Source organism: Vipera berus (genome assembly GCF_964194415.1).
Source record: "Vipera berus genome assembly, chromosome: 2".
In the NCBI taxonomy this organism is placed as follows: Eukaryota; Metazoa; Chordata; class Lepidosauria; order Squamata; family Viperidae; genus Vipera; species Vipera berus.
The window spans coordinates 97,613,562-97,640,579 of NC_138203.1; the positions used below are offsets into that span (position 1 = coordinate 97,613,562).

The following is a 27,018-nucleotide window of genomic DNA, read 5'->3' on the forward strand; positions in this document are numbered from 1 at the left end:
CAGACACCAAAGATGCTGACAAGAAAAATTAAACTTTGGGACATCAATGCCCACATAACCTGCCGCCTTTGCAATGGTTATCTTATTGATGCTACCACTGTAACGGAATGCTTGCATACCTGTGAGTATGATAATTGCTGTGTATTCTGAATTTAGATTTACTTTGATGTAAACATAATTATTTAGTTTTAATTTTTATTTGAAAGGCTAATGTTTATTAAGTTACCTCTTAATTTCAAATTGTTTATTCAGTTGTGAATCTTTTTTAAATTGCATTCCTGTGCCATTACTAAGAAATTCAGAGAGCTCTGAATTACACTAGTTGGCAGGATTAGATTCCCTCCCTCCCTTCCTTCCTTCCTTCCTTCCTTCCTTCCTTCCTTCCTTCCTTCCTTCCTTCCTTCCTTCCTTCCTTCCTTCCTTCCTTCCTTCTGAATAGCTTCCCCTCAAGTAAATTGTTTGTGCTTTTTCATGGAGTAAGAGCCTGCCTACTTCTGTATGAAATAGAACTTGTCTGAATCTTCATTATTTTTAAAATTCCCACTCAGGGTTTGCCTAAAAAGTGTCCACTCTCAGCTCTCTTCTGGTTCACCCTACTATAAATTTAGTGAACCAACCAGGTTGAAGAGGTTGTATTCTACTGTTTTATGGAGCAACAAATGTGAGCCAATTGTGCAGTTCTATCAATATCTGAAAAGGTCTTCTCTTAATTAATCCCATAATATTGGGATATTGTATAATTCCCTGAGAGGCAAGTGAATGAAAGCTGATTATGTAAGGAATGGGGATGAATAGTTCTGCTCTTGCAGAAGAAACTTAAGGCACCTTATTATCTTTCTAGAGATAAGAACATATCAGTAAAAATCCTCTGCTCTGAACTGTTAAGACCTTACTTATTCATCTAGGAGAGGATGTAAATATATATTTTCTGAACTTTTTTTTACTTAATGTAAAAAAAGTAATGTTACTTAAAACAGTAGGTAATGAATCCTTCAGGCACATACCTAGGAATGCTGAAAAGGGAGCTTTTACTAAAGAGTGTGATGTAAAAGTTGTGATGCTGTTTTATTGCAGGTCACATTATGTTTCTAACTGCTGCTGAGAAGGCATAATGTTTTTCCTTTCTCCCCTTTGATCTGAATGTGCAGATCTGTAGCTAATACAATGATAGTGCATGAAAAGATGTTAGAAATAACAAATTGATTTAGTTAAAACAATATTTGCCAGATTATATAAGAATTGGTAGACCCAATTATGACATTGTTTAACAAGATGACAGATCTAATTTGGGTGCTAGGGTGTCTTACAAGACTGACAGGTCACAGGGTAGCTAATGAGAATTATGTAATGTGTAATTATGGTCAAATAGCTGAGAGGCTTACAGTAAACTTCTTTAGCTCAGGTAGCTGCACTGCATTTAATCACCTACTATTCCTAAGCTCAAACCTTTCTTTGCTTTTTCTAGTTTTTACTTTTCGTACTGGGGATTTTATGAATATGATGGCATATTAAAGACCCTCCTTTTCTGTAAACAGAAAGAATGGATCAAATAAAATGAATCTCATCTTCGTAAACTTTATTGCCATTATTCAGTGCTTCCAAAACAAAAAAACTTTCTTCCAGTGGCTTCCCTTCTGCCTCTTCGAGTGTACAACTAATTATTTAGAAAATTTATTGTTTTTGTTGTTAGTTGCAAAGTCATGTCCGACCCATCGCGACCCCATGGACAACGTTCCTCCAGGCCTTCCTGTCCTCTACCATCTTGTGTAGTCCATTTAAGCTCATGCCTACTGCTTCAGTGACTCCATCCGGCCACCTCATTCTCTGTCGTCCCTTTCTTCTCTTGCCCTCAACCTTTCCCAGCATTAGGCTCTTCTCCAGTGAGTCCTCCCTTCTCATTAGGTGGCCAAAGTATTTGAGTTTCAACTTCAGGATCTGGCCTTCTAAAGAGCAGTCAGGGTTGATCTCCTCTAGGACTGACCAGTTTGAACGCCTAGAAAATTTATATGGCAGCCCAACTCGTTCATGGTGACTCCAGATGGCATGTAGAAACAAAATCCCAATTAAAAAACCAATGTCCCTCCCCCCCGGCAACAACTATCAACTCAACCACTTACTGGGCTCCATATCACCCTGGGGTTCCCCACGCCTGCTGGCAAAACCATGTTTTCACGGCCTTTTGAAGGAGTGTTAAGGTGGGAGCCGATCTTATTTCTGCAGGGATGATATTCCATAGGACAGGGGTAGGCAACCTTGGCTCTTTTATGACTCGTGGACTTCAACTCCCAGAATTCCTGAGCCAGCATGCTGGCTCAGGAATTCTGGGAGTTGAAGTCCACGAGTCATAAAAGAGCCAAGGTTGCCTACCCCTGCCATAGGAGAAGGAACTGCAATGGAGAAGGGCCTCCTAGATGGGCCTTCTGAGGAGAGGGGACCCATAACATACTCTCCCTCCCCTCTCTGGTGGGTCGGGTAGGTGTAACTGGGAAAAGATGGTCTTTCAAATAACCTGGCCCCCTGTGGGGCTTTAAAGGTGATAATCAGCATCTTGAATTGGCCCTAGAAGCAAATCACCAGCTAGTCTAGCTCCTGCAAGGAGAGATGACACGTGTGCAAATCTAGAATAAATAATGTGAGTCACTACATTTTGAACCAGTTGAAGCTTCTGGTTACTTTTCAAGGGCAGCCCTATCTAGAACTCATTGCAGCAGTCAAGGTGGAAGGTGACTAGGGCATATGTGACTGTAAGTAGGGCCTGTGGCTCAGAAGAAGGCGAAAATTCAACATGTAACAGACAACAGCAAATGTTGCCTTTCTAGTGAAAAGGACTAAGCAATTGACCATTTGATCAGTATCTGTAGCAAAATGTCACAAACTGTTTACAAGCAGGTTCATGATCAAGTGGCCAAAATTATTCGTTGGAAATTTTACTAGAGGTTTGGATTGGAATGTAGTAAAAACTACTGGAATCATCAAGTTAGGAAACTGAGCAGGTTAAGATCTTATGGGATGCTAAGATCCCAACAGGCAAGTATTTTGTTCATAACATGCCTTATATGATAGTTGTTGAATAGAAGACAGTCTGGTTCATTGATGTTGCTATACCAGGTAATGCTAGGATTGAGGAAAAACAACTGGAAAAAATTACAAAATACCGAGACTTGCAGATTTAAGTTGAATGTTTATGGAAAAAGAAATCATTTCTGATATCAGTTGTGATTGGAGCTCTCAAAGCAATACCTGGACAACTTCCTTGATATCTGAAAATAATGAATTTATCGAACTTGAGCACCCTAATTTAACAAAAAACAACTCTGCTTGGAACCGCCTACATTCTTAGACGCTATCTTAATAATTCTTAGGTCCTTGGTTAGGATTTGAATTCTTAACTTTCTCCCGATCTTAGGCTGTGAAACTAAATGTAGATTACCCACATATAATAATGACAATAATGCTTTATATATTTGTTTGATTGATGGCATCTCACATACATGATTTAGGGTGATGTACAACATACATACATACATGCATGCATACATACATACATGCTCTCTGAGCTTGTTTTTTTCTTGCTAACATTTCATTACCCAAACTAGGTAACATCATCAGTGCTAACACTAGCACTGATAATGTTACCTAGTTTGCATAATGAAACGTCTGCAAGAAAAAAAAGCAAGCTGAGAGCTCATTTCAACCCTGAGCTACAGATATTCTCCTTTATTGATAATACATACACATACATACATACATACATACATACATACATACATACATACATACATACGAATGAGCACCTCACTATGCTTTGGATGCTTCTGGATTGAAAGGATTGGCCAGTTACAAGCTGTTGTTCAGGGGATGACCAAATGTGTTAACAGCACACATTTTTGGGGGAGGCTCCAAAGGAGTAGGAATAGGAAGTAGGAATAGGAATAGGCTCCGTTACATGGCTGTGGCCCCAGGCTTGGTCACAAAACCAGATCTTCAGGGTCTTCTGGAAGGCTAGATCTTTCACTATAAATACTAAATAATACTCCTTTTTTTAACACAGTTTGTTTCAGAGTACAGTAACTATTTATTCTGTGTTGAAATGACCCCGCAATATTTAAATTGATTATAATCTTACATATCTCAAATAACATCACCAAAGACATAGATTTTATATCCGAAACCTTTATATTGGCATTTTTCAGATGCTAATTTGGGGGTATGCTAAATTTATTCAGGAAGGAAAAATACTCCCTATAAAATGTTCATTAGACTACAAGCACTTTTTTTTTAGCAAGTTCTGTGTTCGTTAAAACTGGGCTGTGAATGCAACTGCTTTTTCTGCATTCACAACTATGAAATAGTGACATTATTTAACTTTGCTTCCTGAAGTTATACAAGTTGAATTATGCGTATGCGGAGTTTAAAATGTTATTGGCAGATAAACAAAAATGTTTTCTTGCAATCATTTTAACTGATTTTTTTTTTTTGGCAAAACAGTTTGCAGGAGTTGCCTGGTAAAATATTTGGAAGAAAATAATACCTGTCCCACATGTAGGATAGTAATACACCAGAGTCACCCTCTCCAGTATATTGGGTACGTATGGGGTTAAAAAAAAATACATGCAGAAATCTTTTCTAAACCATGATTTGGGAAATCCATGAGTGGATTTTGACCATTGTGTTTCAGCAGAATGGAAATGGTATAGGAACTCCCTTCCTTCCTTCCTTTTCTTTCTTTCTTTCTTTCTTTCTTTCTTTCTTTCTTTCTTTCTTTCTTTCTTTCTTTCTTTCTTTCTTTCTTTCTTTCTTTCTTTCTTTCTTTCTTTCTTTCTTTCTTTCTTTCTTTCTTTCTTTCTTTCTTTCTTTCTTTCTTTCTTTCTTTCTTTCTTTCTTTCTTTCTTTCTTTCTTTCTTTCTTTCTTTCTTTCTTTCTTTCTTTCTTTCTTTCTTTCTTTCCCTTTCATTTGTGCCCAAAGAAAGAGGATATTTTTCAGTTATTCTAGTGGTGTAAATATATAAAGGCTTCTTACAGGTATTTGCAGTAACCATTTTAATTTCTATTTTTTTGTCTTGTCAGTCATGACAGAACAATGCAAGATATTGTTTACAAGCTTGTTCCAGGTCTTCAAGAAGGTAAGTCAACAGTAAACTGTTCAAAAGACATTTATATATGTGAAAAAATCGCCTCCGTATGATGTTTGGGAGACACGGTTCAAACTGTCAAATGGTTGCAGGATGTGGTGGCATTGACTGTTGCTTTGCTTTTACTTGCTTGCTTTGACAAAGCAAAGATGACCCACACATTACATGGGAACCCACAGCAAAAGTTTTATTTTTTTAAATGTGATGGCAGAATCGTCAAGATTGAAAAAAAAAAATCACAGAAGCCTTTTCCAACCTGGACATCCACCAGATATGTAGACTTCAGTTCCCACAGAATTCCCCAACTTGTATAGCTGGTATTGTTCTAAATTTCTTCATTCCTTGTCCCCTTAGAGTCATAGTATCATATCATGGTTTACAAGATATGAAGAGGAATAAAGGGGCAGCTATGCTCAACATTAATCAGTAAAAAATTAAAGTATCTTCAGTAAATGGTTGTACCCCCACTTTAGTCATATAACTCAAAAAGGTCCTTTTTGAGTCATATAATTCAAATAACATTTTAGTCATATGACTCAAAAAGATCCTTTTCTATAAAATAGTAGAAGTAATTGACTGAAACAGGTTTTAAAATTTTAACATTCCTGGCACTTCCCAGGGCATTTTCTAAATCTGAAGGAATATTGGCATCTCCCAAAGTTCTCCATACTTATAAACATAAAATGAATACAGAGGTAATTTGGTAGTATAGAAGCAATTACGGTGTCCAATTTTACATTTACTTATTATATTTTGTATCTATGATAGATGGACTATAAATACCACAATTAGGTGTTTTTTTTACTGAAAATTATATTAAAAAATAACAGTTGGGGGATCATATTGTTGATAACTCTTTGAGAGAAGACTAATGTAAGAAGTTGACTCCCAGTTTCTAGACTCTCTTCCCCAAAGTGGTTGGAGAATACACTTCTCTGATGTATGTAAATAGGAGGGGAAAATTCAAAAAGATGAATGCATAAGTCAGTGTTATAAAACAAAAATTAGCTTCTCTCTGGATTCTAATTTTTGCAAATGTTACTGTACGAGTAGACAAGCGAGAGAACAGTATTGGGTAACGCTTGAAAAGTAGTATTGCATTGTGTGGGATGTTCTTAAAATCCTGAGATTTGTCCAGTTGTGTTATGAGTTGGCCACAAAAAAAAAACACATTTGAACGTTAGAGGGGGCTCTTGTCACATGTTCTAAACAAGGGAGAGGAATACATTGTTTGCTTGAGTTGATGAAGTCCGTGTTTTTAGCTAAAGACACTATTTTAAAATGTTAAACAGCGGAAATGAAGAAGCAGAGGGAATTCTACCACAAATTGGGCATGGAAGTACCAGGTGACATCAAAGGGGAGACGTGCTCAGCCAAGCAGCATTTAGATTCTCACCGTAATGGTAAATAGAAATGCATGTGCTTGTTCTTTTCAGGATAATTACTGTGTTTGCCAAAGGAAATTGTTTGTTCTTTGGTTAACTGGATTAGTTTCATATAGTACATTTATCACAAGCTTGCTAAAGAAGTATAAACTGTCAATTTCTTGCATAAATTAGTGCTTTGCTGTGAGTACTTGACTGGAAAGCTGAAAATTCACTAATTTTCTGATCCATGTGTTTGCAACAAGTTCTTCACAGCTGGATTTCTCTCCAAGATTTGGAATGGCCCATTTAGTCCCAGAATTGTCGAAGTGGCCCCATTATTTGTCTATATGTAGCCTCTGTTTAGATTTATGGTACCCATAAATGGTGGCTATCCTGGAAAAATAGGTATCAGTTTGACCAAAGCATAGCACTCTTCCAAAATTCCATGTACTCCCACTAGAACAAAAAAGTCGAGAACCTCTGTTGTAGGACAGGGTTTAGCAACCATTTTTCATTGTCAGAAACCATTTTGCGATTTCACACATAGTTATGGGCATGAAGACATAGATAAACAATTGTATAAATGTAAACATTAAGATCCAAAATCTCATGCAGGAAGACGGCTCTTGCAAGATTTGCTAGTCTGCACAGTTCTGTGTGTGTCACTGTGGGGCACAGTAGTTTTGTTAAGAAATCACGGATAAGTAAAAAAATAATAATAACAAAATAAAGAAGGTCTTAAATTTTCCATCCCATTTACTTTGGGATTTAGGAAAGGGCTAGAAATGGAATGTTGAGATTTCTGGCCAATAGGTTGCCCTCTGCTGATCTAGGACATTAATCCTACTTTAAAGTCTTCACAGTGCTCTGCAAACTGGTTTTTCTTGTCAATTAAACAGTTCCAAGGTAAGAAACCTGATGATCAAATAGTCAAGTTCGGTGAGCTTGCTGCATTTAATAACATTCCAAAAATGATTGCCTTTTTATGTGCTAAGGCGGATAGGTAAGTCTTATGGCAACAGCTTCCTTTGAGAGCAATTCCTAGGAAAGATCATGCTGCTAATTCTTTGGCAGATACAATAGTAAATGCTAGACTTGGCTGCGCTGGGAGACTGTTTATTGCTGCACCAGTGACAGAATTGTATTCATAACAGAGCATCACCTTGCTACGGAAGATTCTGCCACTCTACAAGGATAAGGCACCCAGATTTGTTGGATATGAGATATAAAAATAAAATAAAATAAAATAAAATAAATGCAGAGGGCCACTTTGTCTCAAATACTATGTGGTCATTTTGTCTCTACAAGCATTATTTTAGGAAGGTGTGTAGTACAGATGGCTTGCTGGCTGTAGAATTCTTTATTTTTACTTTGTTATAAACTGATTGAGCTTCTTCAGTTACAATTGAGTGACAGGGTCAGACTTTAAAACCTTTGTATTGGGTTTTTTGTGTTTTAACGTTGAGCAGCACAAAGTTATATATGTGAGATAGTCAGCTATATAAATTGAATAGATAGGCAGGCAGACAGACTGACTGACTAACTGACAGCAGATTTCTCAATGTTAAAATAGATTGCAAATATATTTTAGAATTTGCTAAGTGCTATTGCAGCACAACTGATCAAAATACAATGCCAATACTACAGAAATCTGAGATTTGAAGAGATTTCAGTTCTGCGTGACCAACAGGCTTCATTCTGAAAAAAGTTGTTGATCCTGATGTAATTTTGTTTTATGTAAATGTATCTGTGGAGTCTTCCAGTTCATAACAGATCCTCTATGCTTTTGTCATAAGGGGAAACTAAAGCAGATGAGAGCACAAACAAAGAAACATCAGAGGAGAAACAGGAAGAAGATAATGATTATCACAGAAGTGATGAACAGGTATTGTTGAAATATAACCTTTGAACTCAGAAGAATTAGCAGCTGTTTCGCTTTTGGGTGATTTAAGACAGCATTGCTCATTGAGGGAATTTCCAGATGTGTAGCGTTAACTCCTAGAATTCTCAATATGCTGTCTGGATAATTCTAAGAGCTGAACTCCACACCTTTGGCAGTTGCCCAAGTACAGATATACAGGTTTAAGGTTATAGGGTTTTTTCTTTAATTTTTTCTTAAAATAGCTTCCAAATAACATTGATCCTTTCAATTTATGAATTAGCTAGGTGGTTCATTTTTAGAAGAAATGTGTGAAATTGTCACAAATGAAAACAAGAATGTCCTAGATATCCATAATGACTTTTAAAATCCTAAGAATGGCTTGTTGTGACTTCCCAAACTTGACTGAAATCTCTGGCACCAGTCCTGGAATTTTTGCTGGGCAAAAATTAATTGAGGGGAAAAATTACGAAAACAGTGACCCTCTCACAGTTGCCTCTCTCCCCTTTCACTACTAACTTTGTTCTCATTTACTAACTCAATCTATTGTTTACAAATTATTCAAAATTCTTTCAAAGAAAAAGTAATTGTTTTCCATTGGAGCAGTAGGCTGACTTTGACAGTAATCTGGCCTATAATCTACTTCATTAAATCTAAAAATCTAATCACTGAAGGGCTAGAATATTGGGCACAAATAAGTATTATTCATTCTACACAATATTTATATATATATATATATATATATATATATATATATATATATATATGTTTAAGTATTTGTCAAGGCTTTTTGAATGGACCTTGCTAATTAACTCTTTCATTCCTGTTTTGGCCCGGCTCAGGGCTTATCCACAGGAACTAGTCAACTTATGACAGCTCATTATTTGTGCAAATTATTCAAATTGCTAATAAAGAATTTGGGAGGCTAAGATGATCATTTCGAACTCATTTATGTTCTCATCAGTTAGTCATACCCTTTATCTGAGATTCGAACCCGGGCTGATTGTATATCAGGAAGTGTTTTAACCTCCTGAGCCACAGGTTCTGTCTCTCTTATATTAGCTGGAAGGCAAGGCAAATGTATGTTTAAGTATTTGTCAAGGCTTTTTGAATGGACCTTGCTAATTAACTCTTTCATTCCTGTTTTGGCCCGGCTCAGGGCTTATCCACAGGAACTAGTCAACTTATGACAGCTCATTATTTGTGCAAATTATTCAAATTGCTAATAAAGAATTTGGGAGGCTAAGATGATCATTTCGAACTCATTTATGTTCTCATCAGTTAGTCATACCCTTTATCTGAGATTCGAACCCGGGCTGATTGTATATCAGGAAGTGTTTTAACCTCCTGAGCCACAGGTTCTGTCTCTCTTATATTAGCTGGAAGGCAAGGCAAATGTATGTTTAAGTATTTGTCAAGGCTTTTTGAATGGACCTTGCTAATTAACTCTTTCATTCCTGTTTTGGCCCGGCTCAGGGCTTATCCACAGGAACTAGTCAACTTATGACAGCTCATTATTTGTGCAAATTATTCAAATTGCTAATAAAGAATTTGGGAGGCTAAGATGATCATTTCGAACTCATTTATGTTCTCATCAGTTAGTCATACCCTTTATCTGAGATTCGAACCCGGGCTGATTGTATATCAGGAAGTGTTTTAACCTCCTGAGCCACAGGTTCTGTCTCTCTTATATTAGCTGGAAGGCAAGGCAAATGTATGTTTAAGTATTTGTCAAGGCTTTTTGAATGGACCTTGCTAATTAACTCTTTCATTCCTGTTTTGGCCCGGCTCAGGGCTTATCCACAGGAACTAGTCAACTTATGACAGCTCATTATTTGTGCAAATTATTCAAATTGCTAATAAAGAATTTGGGAGGCTAAGATGATCATTTCGAACTCATTTATGTTCTCATCAGTTAGTCATACCCTTTATCTGAGATTCGAACCCGGGCTGATTGTATATCAGGAAGTGTTTTAACCTCCTGAGCCACAGGTTCTGTCTCTCTTATATTAGCTGGAAGGCAAGGCAAATGTATGTTTAAGTATTTGTCAAGGCTTTTTGAATGGACCTTGCTAATTAACTCTTTCATTCCTGTTTTGGCCCGGCTCAGGGCTTATCCACAGGAACTAGTCAACTTATGACAGCTCATTATTTGTGCAAATTATTCAAATTGCTAATAAAGAATTTGGGAGGCTAAGATGATCATTTCGAACTCATTTATGTTCTCATCAGTTAGTCATACCCTTTATCTGAGATTCGAACCCGGGCTGATTGTATATCAGGAAGTGTTTTAACCTCCTGAGCCACAGGTTCTGTCTCTCTTATATTAGCTGGAAGGCAAGGCAAATGTATGTTTAAGTATTTGTCAAGGCTTTTTGAATGGACCTTGCTAATTAACTCTTTCATTCCTGTTTTGGCCCGGCTCAGGGCTTATCCACAGGAACTAGTCAACTTATGACAGCTCATTATTTGTGCAAATTATTCAAATTGCTAATAAAGAATATATATATATATATATATATGTGTGTGTGTGTGTGTGTGTGTGTGTGTGTGTGTATGTGTATGTGTATGTATATGTATATGTATATGTGTGTGTGTGTGTATGTGTATGTATATATATATATGTGTGTGTGTGTGTGTATGTATGTATGTATGCATGCATGTATGTATGTATGTATAAACCAACACCTGAACACAATAAGAAACTGTGTTCACGATGCAGGAATTGCCCCCTGCTTGCAAACAAATTATTTAATTCAGTTTGATAGGCAATTGTCCTTGGAAAGTCACTCCAAGTATCAAAGAATGGAACACCTTAGTACACTATTCTCTATTGTGTCCTGAAGCTCTTCCATATTGGAGGATTTTCCCACCATAGAAAACCAATTCTTCATAGCAAGCAATGCCAGATAGGCTTCCTTCTGAATTTAAGCAGATCCACCACTGATCTGTTGTTTCTCCTTGTTAAGTAATATGAGCTTTGCATAGTTAGAGTCCTCATTTCTCTTCTTCTGCTGCTATGAAATGAGAACTTAAAAGGTAACCAGTATTGGCTCTTTCCTTAAAGGTAAGCATCTGCTTGGAATGCAACAGTAGCAAATTGCGTGGACTGAAGAGGAAATGGATTCGTTGCTCAGCACAAGCTACAGTCTTGCATCTAAAGAAGTTCATTGCCAAAAAACTTAATCTTTCTTCATTTAATGAGGTAATCAATGCTGATAGAGTAGAACAAAAAAAGAAAAAAAGTGTGGCTGATTTTTTTTAAAAAAATAGTTGTGTAACTTTTTTTTCCTTAAAAAGTCATATTAAATCCTTAGAGTTGGTTGCTTTTTCCTGAAACAGAATTGCTGTTTCAATCACTTAACTGATGTATAATAAATGAAGCACTGCCTCAAAAGATATTAAGCTTTTGAAATACGATTCTGAAGCTTCCCAGTATTCCTTAGTTTGCGCTTGAAGCATTAATGTAAATATATCTAGTGAGAAAAATTTGCGAGGAGACCTTTAGCAGAGAAGTGTTTAAAATTGACAGTGTACTCTCTTTCTGCAGAACAAGCAAGTGCCTTCAGCCCTTTATATGAATTCTGAAGGTCACATAATTTCCTTAAAAATAAAAAAGTTGCCAGTTTAAACTTTAGGATTTCAAATTACATATGTATTATGGATGGATTATGAAAGAAATGATGTAAAATTTCAGTGGAAATAATTGAAGAATAATCTGTTACAACTAATGTCTGCTAAAATGCCATGCATTTATTTAAATAATATCTTGGAAAGCCAGCTACCTAATAAAAGAGCTAATAAAAGAGAATATTTGTAGCTCAGGGTTAATATGTGTGGTCTCTAAAACCACATCCACCAACACTGACAGGCAAGCCACTAGAATATAATCTGATAGCAAACTGTACTCTTTACTAGCACTGATGATGTTACTTTGTTTGGTAATGAAATGTCTGCTAGAAAACAAGCACGCTCAGAGAGTACCAAGGACCCCTCATGTCTAGGTTATTTGCTGTATTTATTGCAAGGAGTGAGTGGGGGAGAGACTGAACGAGGTGCCTTTGAAGGAGACGGAGGAGTGAGTGAGAGCGACTGGAGGCTTTTGTGAGCAAAGTGTGAGTGAATGGGGGGGCTTTTGCGAGCGAAGGGTGAGAGAATAGGTATTTCCCAGTAATCTCTTACTGGAAGGAAAAAGCAATCCCTGCTGCTTTACTGATCCCAGAGAAGCATTTGCACGTATGCAGGTATCCTTAGGGTGCCATAGTTATGGATTTATTTATTTATTTATTTATTTATTTAGTTATATTTATATACCGCCCTATTCCCTGAGGACTCAGGGCGGTTTACAGGGAATTAAAAATCCAAAATACAAAAATTAAGAACCAAATTAAAAAATATTAAATTGACCCTGTAATCGATTAAAAAGAACCCCAAATTAAAATTTCTCCTCAGTCTGGGCCCGAGAGCTCGAAGAGCCAGGTCTTCAGGCCCCGGCGGAATGATCGGAGGTCGGGAGCAGTCCTCAGCTCCACCGGCAGCTGGTTCCAGAGGGCAGGCGCCCCCACTGAGAAGGCCCTATCCCTGGGTGTCACCCGCCGGCAATCTCTTACCGGCGGGACCCTGAGCAGACCCTCCCTGTGGGAGCGCACTGGGCGAAGGGCGTTTGATGACGGCAGCAGGTGTTCCCTCAAATACCCCGGACCCAGGCCATGTAGGGCTTTATAGGTGATAACCAGCACCTTGAATTTCACCCGGAGGGCAACCGGAAGCCAATGCAGCTCGTGGAGTAGAGGTGTTACATGGGAGTATCGGGAGACCCCCATTACAACTCGCGCGGCCGCATTCTGCACCAGTTGAAGCCTCCGAGTGGTCTTCAAGGGCAGCCCCATGTAGAGAGCGTTACAGTAGTCCAAACGGGAGGTCACAAGCGCATGAGTAACTGTGCGTAGGGCGTCTCGGTCCAGATAGGGACGCAACTGGCGCACCAGGCGAACCTGTGGAAAAGCCCCCCTGGTCACGGCTCCTATGTGATCTTCAAAATTGAGCCGTGAGTCCAGGAGGACGCCCAAGTTGCGAGCCCTATCAACGGGGGGTAACACCTCACCCCCCATCGTTAGAGGTGGAATAACTTGGTTAACCCGAGATGCCGATATGCACAGCCACTCAGTCTTGGCGGGATTGAGACGAAGCCTGTTTCTCCCCATCCAGACCCGAACCGCCTCCAGGCACCGGGACATCACAGAGAGGGCATCGCTGGGTTGGTTCGGGGTGGAAAGAAAAAGTTGGGTATCATCAGCGTACTGGTGATACCCCACCCCGAAGCCACGAATGATCTCGCCCAGCGGCTTCATATAGATGTTGAACAGGAGAGGCGAGAGAACCGACCCCTGAGGGACTCCACAAATGAGAGGCCTCGGGGCGGATCTCTGCCCTCCCGTCAACACCGACTGCGAGCGGCCCTGGAGGTAGGAGGAGAACCACCGTAAAACGGTGCCTCCCACTCCCAACCCCCTGAGATGCCGCAGCAGGATACCATGGTCGATGGTATCGAAAGCCGCTGAGAGATCTAATAGGACCAGGACAGAGGAGCAACCCCTGTCCCTTGCCCTCCAGAGATCATTCACCAGCGCGACCAATGCCGTCTCCGTGCTGTGTCCGGGCCTGAAACCCGATTGGTACGGGTCCAGATAATCAGTTTCCTCCAGGAACAGAGGGAGCTGATGCGCCACCACACTCTCAACAACCTTCGCCAGAAAGCGAAGGTTGGAGACTGGACGGTAGTTGTCTAAAACAGCCGGGTCCAAAGCAGGCTTCTTGAGAAGGGGTCTCACCACCGCCTCCTTCAAGGTGGCAGGGAAGACACCCTCCTTCAGAGAAGCAGTTATTACTGCATGGAACCAGCCTCGTGTTCCCTCCCGAGCCGCATAAGCTAGCCAGGAGGGGCACGGATCCAACAAACAGGTGGTGGTGCTCAGTCTCCCCATGATCCTGTCCACATCATCAGGGGAAACAGGGTCGAACTCAGTCCAGATAACGTGCTCAAGACCGCCTGATTCCTCCACATCAGACTCTGCCCAGTCAGAGTCCAGGCCGGTCCGGATCCGAGCGATTTTGTCCGCCAGATGATGACTAAACTCCTCGGCTCGTCCCTGCAAGGGATCCTCCCTCACCTCCTGGTTAAGGAGGGAGCGAGTCACCCTAAACAGGGCGGCCGGGCGATTATCTGCGGACGCGATAAGGGCGGCAAAGTAGTTAGACTTCGCCGTCCTTATCGCCGCAAGATAAGACCTTATAAAGGTTCTTAACTGCAATCGGTTGGATTCGGATCGGCTGGATCTCCAACCGCTCTCTAGACCTCGTCTCCGACGCTTCATCTCCCGGAGCTCCACAGAGAACCATGGGGCCCAACGGGATCTGCGCCGGGTCAGAGGTCGCATGGGTACAACGCCGTCAAGTGCCCTGGTGGCAGCCGTTTCCCAGGCCTCCACCAGAGCATCGACTGGGCTGTGGGTAAGGGTGATAGGTATAGGCCCAAGCGCCCTCTGGAATCGATCCGGGTCCATTAGGCGCCTGGGGCGGAACCACCTGGTCGGTTCCGCCGCCCAGCGGCGGGGGGTGGCATGACGGAAAACCAGCCTCAGGAGGTAGTGATCTGACCATGACAGAGGGGTGATGGACGGGGAGCCCCCTCCCAGATCATCCAACCACTGTCCAGACAGGAATACCAGGTCGAGAGTATGATCCCCCACATGAGTCGGGCCCTCAATAACCTGGGTCAGGCCCATGGCTGTCATGGAAGCCATGAACTCCCGAGCTAACTCCGACGACCCTCCCAGTGACGGCAGGTTGAAGTCACCCAGGACTATAAGCCTGGGGAACTCCACCGCCAACCCTGAGAAGGTGTCGAGCAGCTCAGGCAGGGCTGTTGCCACACAGCTGGGCGCCAGGTATGTAAGCAACAAACCCAACTGAACCCGAGAACCACATCTCAAGAGGAGGGATTCGCTCCCGGCCATCTGGACAATGGTGGCCTCCCGGGGACACAAAGTCTCCCGAATAACCACTGCCACCCCACCACCCCTGCCCTGAGCCCGTGGCTGGTGCAGCACCCGGAAACCTGGCGGGCATAACTCGGTGAGAGGCACCCCTCCCTCCGAACCCAACCAAGTTTCCGTGATGCACGCTAGATCCGCACCTTCCTCCTCGATCAGATCATGGATGAGGGGAGCTTTGTTAACTACGGATCTAGCGTTAAAATAGACCAACCTGAGCTCAGGGGCCTGATCACCCTCATCCCCGGGTAAGAGGGTGCTAACCGGAGGGTCGGAGCGCGCCACCGCTCGGAGATAGCGGGGGCGCGATCCCAGGTGTTGATATGGCCCTCCGCGCAAACACCTGCTGCCATTCCCTATCGCCGTGGGGATTTGAAGCCCCACCCCCACATTCCCAGAACCAGCAGCCACCCCCCCGACCCCGTCCCGTCAGGACCTCTAACAGGTCCAGACTGAGTGCCGGTTAAAGATTCCCTCCCTACCCTCCCCTCCCTCCCCCTCCCTAACCTTTTAAAATAACCGGCTAGGATGAGAAATATTGGTTGCAAAGTTGGCATTTCTGGATGTAATACAGATATTTTGGACTTATTTTTGTTTCTTTGCATGTTTGATATTTTTTAAAAGGCATATGCTACTGACTACGCTTATTTTTATTTATTTATTTATTTATTTGTTTTTATAAACCGCCCTTCTCCCGAGGGACTCGGGGCGGTGTACAGAATAAGGTAGGCATACAGAATGAACAATAGTGAAAACAAACAATAGTAAAATACAAGCTGGGACCCCAGATTAGAGCTATCAGGCCAGGCCAGACTGCTGGAACAGATAAGTTTTTAATTCGCGCCGGAAGGTGCGGAGGTCGGGGGCCATCCGGATTTCGGTTGGTAAGCTGTTCCAGAGGGCTGGCGCACCCACTGAGAATGCCCTCCCCCTGGGGGCCACCAGCCGACATTCCTTGAGCGGTGGCACCCTGAGGAGGCCCTCTCTGTGGGAGCGCACAGGACGGTGGGGTGCTGACATTGGCAGAAGGTGCTCCCGTAGGTAGTCCGGACCCATGCCATGTAGGGCTTTGTAAGTCATTGTTAGCACCTTGAACTTCACACGGAAGGCAACTGGAAGCCAGTGCAGTGCACGGAGGAGAGGTGTGATATGGGAGTATCGGGAGGCTCCCAAGAGTGTCCGTGCCGCTGCACTTTGCACCAGTTGAAGCTTCCGAGTGGATCTCAAGGGCAGCCCCAAGTAGAGAGCGTTACAGTAGTCTAGGCGAGAGGTCACAAGAGCATGGGTGACTGTACGTAAGGCATCCAGGTCCAGATAAGGCCGTAATTGGCGAACTAGTCGAACCCGGGAGAAGGCCCCCTTGGTCACAGCTCCTATGTGATCTTCCAGGGAGAGCTGCGAGTCAAGGAGGACACCCAGGTTGCGGGCCCTATCAACAGGGGGTAGTAACTTGTCCCCGATGTTAAGGGATGGGATGTTCTGAGTATCCTGGCTTGCCGGTACGTACAGCCATTCAGTCTTGTCCGGGTTCAGTTGAAGCCTGTTCCTCCCCATCCATTCCCGGACCGCTTTCAGGCAGCGAGACATCACGTCGAGGGCATCACTGATGTTGTTTGGAGTTGAGATGAAAAGCTGGGTGTCATCAGCATACTGATGGTACCCTACTCCAAAGCTGCGAATGATCTCGCCCAGCGGTTTCATGTAGATGTTGAACAGGAGAGGCGAGAGGACCGACCCCTGAGGGACTCCGCAAGCGAGAGGCCTCGGGGTCGACCTCTGTCCCCCTGCCAACACCGACTGCGAGCGACCCTGGAGAAAGGAGGAGAACCAACGCAGAACCGTGCCTCCCACTCCCAGTCCCCTGAGGCGTCGCAGCAAGATACCATGGTCGATGGTATCGAAAGCCGCCGAGAGGTCTAATAAGACTAGGACAGAGGAATGGCCCCTGTCCCGGGCTCTCCAGAGATCATTTATCAGAGCGACCAATGCCGTCTCCGTGCTGTAGCCCGGCCTGAAGCCCGATTGGTACGGGTCTAGATAAACCGCTTCATCCAGGATCTGAGGGAGTTGGTGCGCCACCACGCTCTCAACAACCTTCGCAAGGAAGCGAAGATTGGAGACTGGACGAAAGTTATTCAATGAGGATGGGTCCAAGGTGGGCTTCTTGAGGAGAGGCCTCACCACCGCCTCCTTCAAGGCGGTGGGGAAGTGACCCTCCCTCAGAGAAGCGGAGATGACCGCCAGGAACCAGCCTCGTGTCCCCTCTCGAGCTGCATATGCCAGCCAGGAAGGGCACGGGTCCAGTAAGCATGTGGAGGAGCTCAACCTCCTCATAATCCTGTCCACTTCCTTAGGAGTCACAGGATCAAATTCCTCCCAGATGACGTCGACAAGACTGTCCATGCCTTGTTCTTCCAACTCAGCCCAGTTGGAGTCCAGGCCGTTTCGGATCCGAGCAATTTTATCCAGCAGATACTGACCGAATTCCTCGGCTCGACCCTGCAAGGGTTCCTCCCTCACCTCTTGGTTCAGTAGGGAGCGAGTCACCCTGAACAAGGCAGCCGGGCGATTATCTGCGGACGCGATGAGGGTGGAAAAGTAGTTGGATTTTGCCACCCTTATCGCAGCGAGATAAGACCTGGTGAGGATTCTTAATCGCAATCGGTCGGATTCGGATCGACTGGATCTCCAACGGCTCTCTAGGCCCCGTCTCCGACGCTTCATTTCCCGGAGCTCCGCGGTGAACCATGGGGCTCGCTGGGATCTGCACCGGGTCAGAGGCCGCAAGGGTACAACTCGGTCCAGAGCCTCCGTGGCTGCCTTCTCCCAGGCTTCCACTAAGGCATCCGCCGAGCTGTGAGCAGGGAGTGCATGTGCGTCCCCAAGCGCTGCCTGGAACCTATCAGGGTCCATTAGGCGCCTAGGGCGGTACCATCTGGTTGGCACCGCGCACCCACGGCGGGGGGTGGCAAAGGGGAAGTCTAGCCGCACGAGGTGATGATCGGTCCATGACAGGGGCATAATAGTCGTGGCACCCCCACCGATATCATCGCGCCACCGTCCAGATAAGAACACCAAGTCTGGGGTGTGGCCTCTCTCATGAGTCGGTCCAGAAATTATTTGCGACAGGTCCATGGCCGCCATGGAAGCCATGAACTCCCGAGCCAGATCGGACGATCCTCCCAAGGACGGTAGGTTAAAGTCGCCCAAGACCATGAGTCTTGGGAATTCAACCACCAACCCTGAGAGGACATCGAGTAGCTCGGGCAGGGCTGCCGCTGCACGATTAGGTGGTAGGTATGCCAGCAGCAGGCCCAACTGCGCCCCCGGGCCGTATCTCAGTAGGAGAGACTCACACCCGACCATCTGAGGGACGGTGATCTCTCGCGGGCTAAGGGATTCCCTGATGATAACTGCCACTCCCCCGCCCCTCCCATGGGCCCGAGGCTGGTGCAGCACCTGGAAACCTGGCGGGCAGAGGTCAACTAGAGGGACACCACCCTCTTGGCCCAGCCAGGTTTCCGTGATGCAAGCCAGGTCCGCGTGCTCGCTCTCCACTAGGTCACGAACAAGGTGTGCCTTGTTAGCTACGGACCTGGCATTCAGGTAGACCAGCCTTAGCATGGGAGGCTGCACACCTTCGCTCCCGGGACCTCCGGGGAAGTACAGAGGGTCGGAGCGTCTCACCGCTTGTACAGAGCGGAGATGACACTCCCGGTGACGATACGGCCCTCTGTTTGTGCACCTTCTGCCATTCCCCACCATCCTGGGAATAGGATGTTCGTCAGTACGCCATCGGTTATTGTCGGCGACTGGTCCTCGTTTCTCACCATGGCGAATGGTCGTAAGCCTGGCCTGCGTTATGGCACCCGGAAGGTCTGCCTTCCCCGAGCAGCCATACTCTTTTCCCGCCCCCCTCCCTAACCCGACAAAAAACTTAACAAGAAACTTAACCAGGGGCCTCTTGTTGGTCTTGTGATGGAGGCCCCTGACCCTGCCTGGCCATCTCTCAGAGGCCCAATGGTCGGGCCCGTCATCGAGGTATGATGAGTTGAAGGCAGGACGAACCCAGGAGAGGGGGGAACTCCTGAGGGCGAGTAGATCTATGCAAGAATATTGAAGCCGCATAGGGAGCATTGGGGAGCATTGGGAAGGCGGTCCCCTGGGTGGAGCATTAGAAGGAGGGTGTAGTCGGGTAGGTGGGTATCTGGACCGTCACCCAGCCACTGCCACTTGGTTGGGTGAACCCCAGAAGCAGTCCACTCCCCATCCTCTCACGATGGATTGTGATTCTGCTTCTGGGGGTGGTCCAGGACCCACTCTGGGTGAAGCATACCCCATAGAGCTCTCACCTCTATGGGGCTGCAGGTGTAGGACAGGCCACTCTGCCACCGTGGCTTGCACCCAGGCCCATCATGTCCTGTGGGGCGAGGGAGGGCAGGGGGGTTCGGAGCTGGAGGAGGCCAGATGTTGATGGCCTCGGTGGTCTAGCCGCCGTCATCTCCAACGGTCAGCTGCATCCTGGCGTCTTTAGGGGTGTTGATCGGCACGGAGATCGCCACGCCGCATCTAGTGGTGCTGCCGTCGGGGGGTTTTCGGTGAGATTGGGTGACCGGGGCCTGGAGAAGTTCAGCGCCGCTATCAAGGCTCCTCGGTGGTGGTCGATCGGGTCCGCATAGCCGGTCTGCGGCACCTCCTTGATCCCAGGGAGATGCCGCCGTTGTTCAGGAGCAGGCCAGGAGGTCGAAGCAGGGCAACGACCCCGGCCCCGCTCAGGGCGGTTGCTGCGGCTGTCTCTTCCGCCGCCTAGCTGATCCATTTGATCCGCGGGGTCTTTCCTGATCATCCCTGGCGTCGCTGTTGGCCAGGGAGGCATAATAGGGAGCCGAGGGTGGAGGCACCGGCCCCACTCTGGATGGCTGCAGCAGTTGCAGCGGCTCGGGGGCGGGTTAGAGGCGCCCCATCGCCACTGCCCCCGCCGGTCTTCGGGCCCGTGGGGAGATGACAGGTTAGGGCCCCGCGGGGTACTCGCCGTCGCCGCTGCCGACGATGCTGCCGCCTCCGCTACCCAGCTGGTCCACAGCGCCTCCGTTGGTCGCTTGGGGACGCCGCCGGAGGAGTCGAACAGGTGCGGGGGTTGGGGCAGGGCAGAGATGTTGCCGCCGTCGCCCGGGAGCCGGTCAGGGGGCCGGGGCAGAGCAGAGCCTCCGGCCCCCCCTGGATGGCTGTGATGGTTGTCGTGGACCAGGGGCGGGCTTGGAGAGGCCCTGCCGCCACCGATACCGTCGCTGCCGGCTCCCTGAATAGGCGAACAGCTGATCCGCGGAGAAGTCGCAGTCGCCAGGGAGCTGATCAGGAGCCGATCAGGGGGCCGGGGCAGAGCAGAGCCTCCGGCCCCTCCTGGATGCCTGCCAAGGGCCAGGGGGCGGGCCTGGGGAAGTCCTGCCGCCACTGCCATCGTGGCTGCCGGCTCCCCGAATAGGCGACCGAGCTGGAGCTTGGGAGTCGTCGCCATCGCCGCTGAAGGCGCCTCCGCCGCACAGCTGATCCGCGGAGACGCCGCTGCAGCCCGGGAGCCGATCAGGAGCTGATCAGGGGGCCGGGGCAGAGCAGAGTCTCCGGCCCCTCCTGGATGCCTGAAGGCGCCTCCGCCGCACAGCTGATCCGCGGAGACGCCGCTGCCGCCCGGGAGCCGATCAGGAGCAGATTTGGGGGCCGGGGCAGAGCAGAGCCTCCGGCCCCTCCTGGATGCCTGAAGGCTCCTCCGCCGCACAGCTGATCCGCGGAGACGCCGCTGCCGCCCGGGAGCCGATCAGGAGCAGATCTGGGGGCCGGGGCAGAGCAGAGCCTCCGGCCCCTCCTGGATGCCTGAAGGCGCCTCCGCCGCACAGCTGATCCGCGGAGACGCCGCTGCCGCCCGGGAGCCGATCAGGAGCAGATTTGGGGGCCGGGGCAGAGCAGAGCCTCCGGCCCCTCCTGGATGCCTGAAGGCTCCTCCGCCGCACAGCTGATCCGCGGAGACGCCGCTGCCGCCCGGGAGCCGATCAGGAGCAGATCTGGGGGCCGGGGCAGAGCAGAGCCTCCGGCCCCTCCTGGATGCCTGAAGGCGCCTCCGCCGCACAGCTGATCCGCGGAGACGCCGCTGCCGCCCGGGAGCCGATCAGGAGCAGATTTGGGGGCCGGGGCAGAGCAGAGCCTCCGGCCCCTCCTGGATGCCTGAAGGCTCCTCCGCCGCACAGCTGATCCGCGGAGACGCCGCTGCCGCCCGGGAGCCGATCAGGAGCAGATCTGGGGGCCGGGGCAGAGCAGAGCCTCCGGCCCCTCCTGGATGCCTGAAGGCGCCTCCGCCGCACAGCTGATCCGCGGAGGCGCTGCTGCCGCCCGGGAGCCGATCAGGAGCAGATCTGAGGGCCGGGGCAGAGCAGAGCCTCCGGCCCCTCCTGGATGCCTGAAGGCGCCTCCGCCGCACAGCTGATCCGCGGAGACGCCGCCCCTGCCCGGCAGCATGAACAGAGGTAGAGGCAGGGCAGAGGCGCTGGCCCCCGTTTATAACGGTTGCCAACGGCCCAGGTGGCGAGGCGGAGATGTCCCGGCACCCCTGCAGCTGTTTCGGGAGGCAGCGGGCGGCACCATTGCCCAGCTCATCTGCCCGAATTTCTGGCCCCACCCCAGGGGTCCGCTGACATCCCTGGGGGGCTCCTGGGGGGACGCCTTACCGTTGGGGGCTACGGAGCTCTCCCCAGCGCGTCCGCCATCTTTGGAGCCGGAAAAAGAGAGCTTATGTACATATGTAACATCTTTTGCTAGGATACATGACCACTGCTTGTCCAGAATGTGAAAAGTGAAAGATTGTGACTAAACAAAATTTTAATGTACAGATAATACCACCAGAAATTATTTTAGCCTTTTTAATAAATGTTGTTATTGATGTTAAGCTCACCATGGAAAACATCATATATTGTTATGTATATACTAGGTTAATTATTTAAAGACTGAAGTGCAACATAACTAGATTCTAAATATCTATTTTTCAAAACACACAACAGTCCAAACAGTAAAAGTAAAGTCCAAATTAAGAATATTTCATTCTTAAGAATTGTTTAATTTAAAGTGGTTTAGTTGTAATAGATGGTTATAGATTCAAAATAGCTTTCAGGAGTATTTACAAAAGATACTATTTTTTTCTAGCATCAGCTAAATTAGACATTACATTGAGAAAAATGTTTCTCATTTCTTTCCTGTTACCTTTATTGATTTCATTGCAGAGATGTTAACATAGGAAATAGATTATTTTGTTATCTAATTTTACCTTTCAAAAGACAGAAACAGATGAAAAATGTGAAGTCCTTCCCTATTGGCTTTTTTGAAATAGCTGTTTTAGATTCTAAAAGTTTAGTTCCTAAAGAAGTAACCTTGTAAATAATTTTAATGTCCTCCTCTAGTGCAGGGTAGGCAACCTTGGCTCTTTTATGGCTCAAGGACCAACTCCCAGAATTCCTGAGCCAGCATGGCTCAGCTTGGAAACCTCTCTCTTTCCCGTCAGCGTGGCTGGCTCAGGATTTCTGGGAGTTGAAGTCATAAAAAAGAGCCAAGATTGCCTATCCCTGCAATAGGCTTTCGAAAGCCAATAGAGGGAGCTTTTTTTTTTGCAAAAAAAAAGGTGCTGGTACGCCGTTCTGAGCGTTCTATGAGAAAAAAAAAGCCCTGTTCATAGCACAATTCAACCTGCATTTGATTTGCAGGCTTGACTAAGAACACACACACACACACACACACACACACACACACACACACACAGAGTTTAGTATGATCTGTTGATAAATGTAAGGTTTCCTTCTCTTACTGCTTTTTTCCATTGAAAATGTTCACTCAGGCATATCAAAGTTTTCTCTCTTTTTTCCCCACGTAGACTATGGTGGAACAAGCTCAATTTGATCTGTATCAGTATATCTTGGTCTTGGCAATTTTGAGATTTGTGGACTTCAACTCCCAGAATTAACCAACCAGCAACGGCAAGTTGAAGTCTACACATCTTAACATTGCCAAAGTTGAGAAAGACTCATCTAAATGCTTGCATCCCAGTTCATTAGAAATTTCGCCTTTGGTTTTTCTAGTCTATTTCTGATAACTTGTTAATGTGTGGTGAGCATGTTCACAAATACGAGAAGGATTTGGGGTTGTTTCCTTACTTAAAGAAGCAGTTCTACTTTAGTAATTTGGAACAGATGGGCAGTAAAAATGGTTCAAAAGGACTTCTAGCATTTAATATCTAAATTCTCCTCTTACTGATTCAGGGACAGTGTTTATTTCAGATAAAATAACTGCCTGTTCATCCTGGACCACAGATTTTTTTTTTTACTTTGTGAATTTAAGAGACTGAGAGAGTCAAGGCTGGTTTGGTAGCTCTTTGGAAGTGGGTATGAAGTTCTAGACCCTGTTGGAAGAATCCTGAAAGAAAAGATTTTCCAGTATTGGGCAATATATGCTTTTTTCTGGTGGTATCTGGCAAATTGTGATCAGAACCTTTGGAGTGTGAGGATTTTAAGTGTAAAATGTAGTATCCGCAACCGATGGAACAGAAGGAGAAAATAAATGTAAAATCATTTACATGTCAAGTAGGACATCTGCTATGTTTTGAGGGCGTACATAGGTTATAACTGAAATGGTTATGTGAGATTTTTGATCTTTGTGATATCAGATTCTGGCTTAAAAATTAAAAGCAGGCAAGAAATTTCACATCTGAAGAGATGCTTATTTCTACCATTTTCTGTTTGTTATTGCTTGTAACTTGCCTATTTGGTAATAATCATTCCCTGGATAGCTAATTAAATTGGCCTCCATGTATCCTATATAGAATCCTATCAGGAACTCATTTTTCTTAACTACCAGTTTTAGAATTCATTTTCTCAGGCCTTCACTTCCAGGTTTTTCAAACAATGATACTCAGAACTTGCACATGTTCACTTTGTCAATTTTCTCAATCGGTATTTAGTTAATTTCTATAAGGCCAGAATATCTGGTCTTTTTTAGATTATGGAGCAGATGGTGATCCAGCAGAGTGAAGAGTGAAGTTTATTCCCTGAAATAACTCTGCATCTCCTGTAAGTGCTGAAATTTTATCTCCCACCCACCAGGAAAATTAAATGATAGAATATACATATTATTCAGTTTGCAGCTTGTTGGTTAGAACTAAAACCCTAGCTGACTTTAACAGTATTGGAAAAGTCCAGAAACCTGAAGGGATTCTGGGAGGCCATATTTGAATTGTAGTATCCTACCATTTCATGCCATTAAAAGCAAAAGAAAACTTGTTTTAATAGCATCATTATTTGGATCTTGTAAATTGATCTCTTTAGTAAAAATGTAAATCTTTCTGTTTCTTTTATCAGCTGGATATATTATGCAATGAAGAAATTCTGGGCAAGGACCATACTCTCAAATTTGTAGTTGTTACAAGATGGAGATTTAAGGTATGGAGCACCGATAATCGATTGACGCACTTAATATTTTTTTCCATTTGAAACTCTAAACCAGGGGTGTCAAACTCAATTTCATTGAGGGCCACATCAGCATTGCGGTTGCCCTCAGGGGGCCGGGTGGGCGTGGCCTACTGGGTGGGTGTGGCTAGAGTGCGTATGGCCTACTGGGTGGGCGTGGCCAGCTCTACATCATTCGCATCAAGGGTGCCTATGGGGGCCTGGGCAGGAGTGGGACAGATCTGAGGGTCTCTGGCAGAAGGAGGGTCTCTGGGCCAGGGCCAAGGCAGTGGGGGCCGTTCCCTCACTGTTTCCAGGATGGCTTCACGGGCCACATGAAACCACTTTGTGGGCCGGATCTGGCCCCCGGGCCTTGTGTTTGACATGTCTGCTCTAAACCTTTACTTTTATCATTCATAAAGATATAACTGATGTCCTGATTCCTTGTGGTCCTTCTCTTTTCATGTTCGCAGGTCAGAAATTATCTTACTGTTTTATTTTAGCTTGGGCAGGAAAATAAAGGGAGATGCTAGGCTTTGGGACATGTTCGCTTTGGGCAAGGAGAGAGACAGTGTCTGCCAAAATCTTCAGACCAGAAATGTCCAGTTTCCCCACCAAGGATTAGCCCTGCAGAACCTGCTGAGATATTGAGCCTGAGAGTTACTCTGTCTCCTGGGCCATCAGTTGTGGGCCTTTAGTGTCCTAAATGAAGGTTAAGCTTAAAAACATGTTGGTTTGTATATTAATGGTCTGCATTGGAGAGTTCCTCAAGCAATTATATTTATTTTTCAGAAAGCACCTCTACTGCTACATTACAGACCGAAAATGGACTTGCTGTAAGAACTGTTTTGTCCTTGTGGACGGTTTTTTGCAGAGACTATCATCAGGCACCTTCTTAGTGCATCATTACTCAATTCACTCGTGACATAGACCAGCAAAATCCATCCCTGAAAACAGTAGTACTTTCTCACTCCGCCATTCTGAATATTTCTCTAAGAGATGCATTAAACTCAACTTTCAGGACAGTAAAAAAAATATTTATACTATTTTCTACAAAAAAAGGAAAGTGCAGTTTGAACGGACACTACCAGCATGATGTTTACAGACATTGAAAGCACTTCACAGTTCCCTCTGTGTAGCTCAGTTCTTGGTCATCATCTTGAAAGATGCAAAATAGGTTAAAATGTAGGGAAGGAGATAATTTTCAATTTGTTGTCACCAAGCAGCTCTTGGATTCTTTTGCAACTTAGCTTAAACATAGCCCTTCCCCTTCCTTTTCCTTCCTTCCTTCCTTCCTTCCTTCCTTCCTTCCTTCCTTCCTTCCTTCCTTCCTTCCTTCCTTCCTTCCTTCCTTCCTCTCACCAGGTATTCTGTCTCTTAAACCTCATGGGCATCTTGTTGATCAGTAAGCCCTTCATAGTATTTAACATTGGAAAAAAAAAGATGTAATGGTTGGCAGCGACTTGCTATCAAGATACAGTTCTGGATTCTGCTCCTTTGTTCCTCTGCTGATTCATTTGAGGGAGGTATTGGAATGAGTGATTTCCATTTTATTTCAGTTTTATCTGTTCACACAAACGGTTGAGCATTTAGGGGGAAGAAAAGATCCTTTTTCTGTCATATGTGTGACTTACATAGCCGGGGCGGAAACGGGGGGGGGGCGGGATTTCCTGTTCTGAAAATGAAATAAGCCTTTAGCAGCCTTAACTACTTGAACTCCAGTATTGTTCTTTTGAACAACACACCATGCTAATGCTGGAGCATGCATTCTACGACGAGAGCATGAGTTCACTGACCTTTCCTGCTGGGTTCTACCTTCTTTAAGAAGACCATTGTGTTTGCCTAATTCTCTACTTGAACTATCTTTATGCGTTCGGATTTAGTTGGCACTATGGTACGTTTGGGCCTTAACCTATAAATCTATTTATTTTTAAATCCAGCCCCCAAGGGATTGATTTCTCCCTCTAGACTATGTAAGTGCACTTTCTCTAAGTAAAGGTGAGAACGATGTGTGAAGATCAATGTTGCTTTCCCTTTAATAACTTTAAGGTTGTTTTTTGCTTCTTTAAAAAAAAGGTTGCATTCAGCGGTGGTGTTGCAAGTATGGACCAT

The 27,018-nt window shown here is 45.5% G+C and overlaps 1 protein-coding gene across 1 annotated transcript; it reads left to right on the top strand.

Moving 5' to 3' along the window:
• On the top strand, nt 1-25,746 carry PCGF3 (polycomb group ring finger 3; the record flags this gene model as incomplete). The annotated part of the gene is made up of 8 exons (XM_081316188.1): nt 1-121; nt 4,489-4,585; nt 5,068-5,123; nt 6,425-6,535; nt 8,296-8,384; nt 11,446-11,583; nt 24,820-24,900; nt 25,699-25,746. The coding sequence occupies exons 1-8, from the start codon at nt 13-15 to the stop codon at nt 25,744-25,746; spliced, it is 729 nt and encodes a 242-aa protein (XP_081172314.1). The 5' UTR covers nt 1-12.
• Between the last annotated feature and the right edge of the window lie 1,272 nt (nt 25,747-27,018).